Source organism: Octodon degus, unplaced genomic scaffold (assembly GCF_000260255.1).
Source record: "Octodon degus isolate 3935 unplaced genomic scaffold, OctDeg1.0 scaffold00054, whole genome shotgun sequence".
NCBI lineage: Eukaryota > Metazoa > Chordata > Mammalia > Rodentia > Octodontidae > Octodon > Octodon degus.
This window is the reverse complement of record NW_004524630.1, coordinates 13238974-13241329: the sequence shown is the minus strand read 5'-3', so window position 1 is coordinate 13241329 and position 2356 is coordinate 13238974. Positions and strand designations below refer to the sequence as shown.

At 47.4% G+C, this 2356-nt stretch overlaps 1 protein-coding gene across 1 annotated transcript in view; it reads right to left on the bottom strand.

Annotated features, from left to right (window-relative positions):
• The window catches only part of LOC105742471 (putative protein ZNF720), a 35417-nt gene extending 34985 nt beyond the window's left edge, over window positions 1–432 (bottom strand). Inside the window, exon 1 of the mRNA XM_023717695.1 lies at window positions 234–432. Within this exon, the coding sequence (XP_023573463.1) occupies window positions 234–236 (3 nt within the window). The 5' untranslated portion in view covers window positions 237–432. The remainder of the gene's footprint in view (window positions 1–233) is intronic.
• Window positions 433–2356: the final 1924 nt, after the last annotated feature.

Here is a 2356-nt window from a genome sequence, read left to right as displayed (position 1 = left end):
CCAGCCGCACCCAGGCCCGGGGTCCCGGCGCGCTGATGGTCCCCTCCGGGGCGGGCAGCCGGGAGGAGCCGGGAGGAGCCGGGAGGAGCCGGGAGGAGCCGGGAGGAGCCGGGAGGAGCCGGGAGGAGCCGGGCCCGCCGACCTCGGGCGCAGGCGGAGGCCGGGTCCCCACGGCCCGTCCCGGGGGCCGCGTCGCCCCCTCCCGGCCTCTGGACGCCAGGCCGCACGCTCACCATCTTCGGCTTCCGGGGTCGCCGCGATCTCCCCGCGGAGCTGCCACCGATGCAGGTCACAAGGCGAAAGGGAGCGAGGCGGCGTCACGTGGGCCGGCGCGGCGGAAGAGAAGGACGCGCACGGAGCCCAAGATGGCTCGCGGCGCACACAAAGGCCCGCGCGCGGCCCGCCCCTTCCGCTCCGGGCGGGGCCCGAGGTCGGCTCTGCGCGGCGCGCCGCCTGCGGACGCGCGCGGGGTCCCCAGAGCGGTCCCCGGCGGCAGCTTTCCTGTTTTCCTTTGTTGTGCGGGGTGCGTATTGAACCCAGAGACTTGTTGACGCTATTCTTAAGTGAGACCTTCCTTCACGTGGCGACTCAGCCCACCCCTGGGATGTTTGCGTTCAACCTGTGTGAAAGCTCATAGCAATTTACTATCTGCATATATGTGTGCTGTTCCCAAATGAAAAGAACATAGTGGGGGCCAGCCCTAGCTCAGTTCTTAAAGTGGCTGCTTCCACAATGCTGGCAGCCTCAGTTTGCTGTAGTTCGATCCCCACAACACTCCAGCCATGCAAAAGTGCCCTGAAGGCATTCAAGGAGAAAAAAAAAAAAAAAAAAAAATTCCTTATAAAGAATATAGTGACAGTTATTTTCAAATTTCTCTCATCTGGTTTTTAGTCTTTTTTTTATTTTGGTGGAACCGGGGATTGAATTCAGGCCCTTGCGCTTGGCAGGGAAGCACTTATTCCGCTAAGCCATCTCCCTGGCCCCCTGGTTTCTAGTCTTGTAAGGATATAGCTTAAGATTTGAAATGGAAAAAATTCCCTAAAACAATTCCCTAATTTTGATGCAAAAGTGTAATTTTTAGTATTCCATCATTCACATTTAAAAAACAATTAGGAGACAGGTGAATATGATTGTAACAATTAACCAATATATCCAAGACTTTACCATTGTAACATATGATCAGTGTAAATTATTGATAAATATACATGGTAACAAATCTTTAAAACTGTCTATTGAGAGCCTGGATTTCACTTCAGAGCAGCCACATTCCAACTTGGAGGGCTTTGTCTCCCCTGACCTCAGCGAGAAGGCCCTGAACGCCTTCTTTTTATGCCAGAAGTGGGGGAACACACATCAATATCATACTTGGGCACAAGGAGGGTAATCAAAATTTTGTATTTTATGTTTTTATTTTGCTCTGCAGAACACGCTGCAAACATTCAATTTCACCGGCTACCTACTGGAAGAAGAAATTGTTGTAAACTGTATATGCAATAAAAGAAGGCTAGCATGTAGATGCATAGAGAATTCTCCAAACAACTGAAAAACAAAAGGAGAACATGGTCAAAAACATTATTGAACACTGCACCAAAAAGTATACACAGATGAGAATTAAATATACAAAAATATATTGACCATCGGTTGTTATTAAAGAGAAATTAAAAATGAAATTTTTAAAAATAAAAATTGAAAGTTAAAGCCACAAGGAGATATGGGTATTAATTTATCACCATGACCAAAATAAGAGGGAGGAAACCAGTAAACAAGAGTGATGAGCGCAAAAACTAGATAACAAATTTCTGGTTGAAAGCTAAAATGTTACCAGTGCTTTGGAAAACAACTCACACCATTTAAAAACTAAACACGCAACTACTATATGAGTCTACTAATGTGCTTCTAGCCACTCATCAAAGAGGTATGGAGGCTTCTGCTCGCAGAGACTTCTAAGCAAATATTTACATTTGGACAGTGAGATAGCTCAGCACCTGCTTAGGCACAGAGGACCACGGGTTGATCCCCAGCACCACATGCCATGCCAGCCCTGCCCTGAGGGTGGGCTGAGCTGGCAAAAAAATAAATAAAAAATAAAAAATTACATTTGCTTTATTCTCCATAGACCTAAACTGACCAAACGATCTACATGTTAAACTGTGGGACATCAGTACTGTGGAATACTACTCAGCAATAAAAGGAAATTTATCATTTGTATACATAAAAATCTGTATGGCGCTCCCTGGAATTACACTGAGTGTAAAAAAACAGTCCACAAAATTATATAGTTGTGGGGCCAGGGAGATGGCTCAGTAGAATAAGCATTTCCCTGGCAAGTGCAAGGGCCTGAGTTTAATCCCCAGTT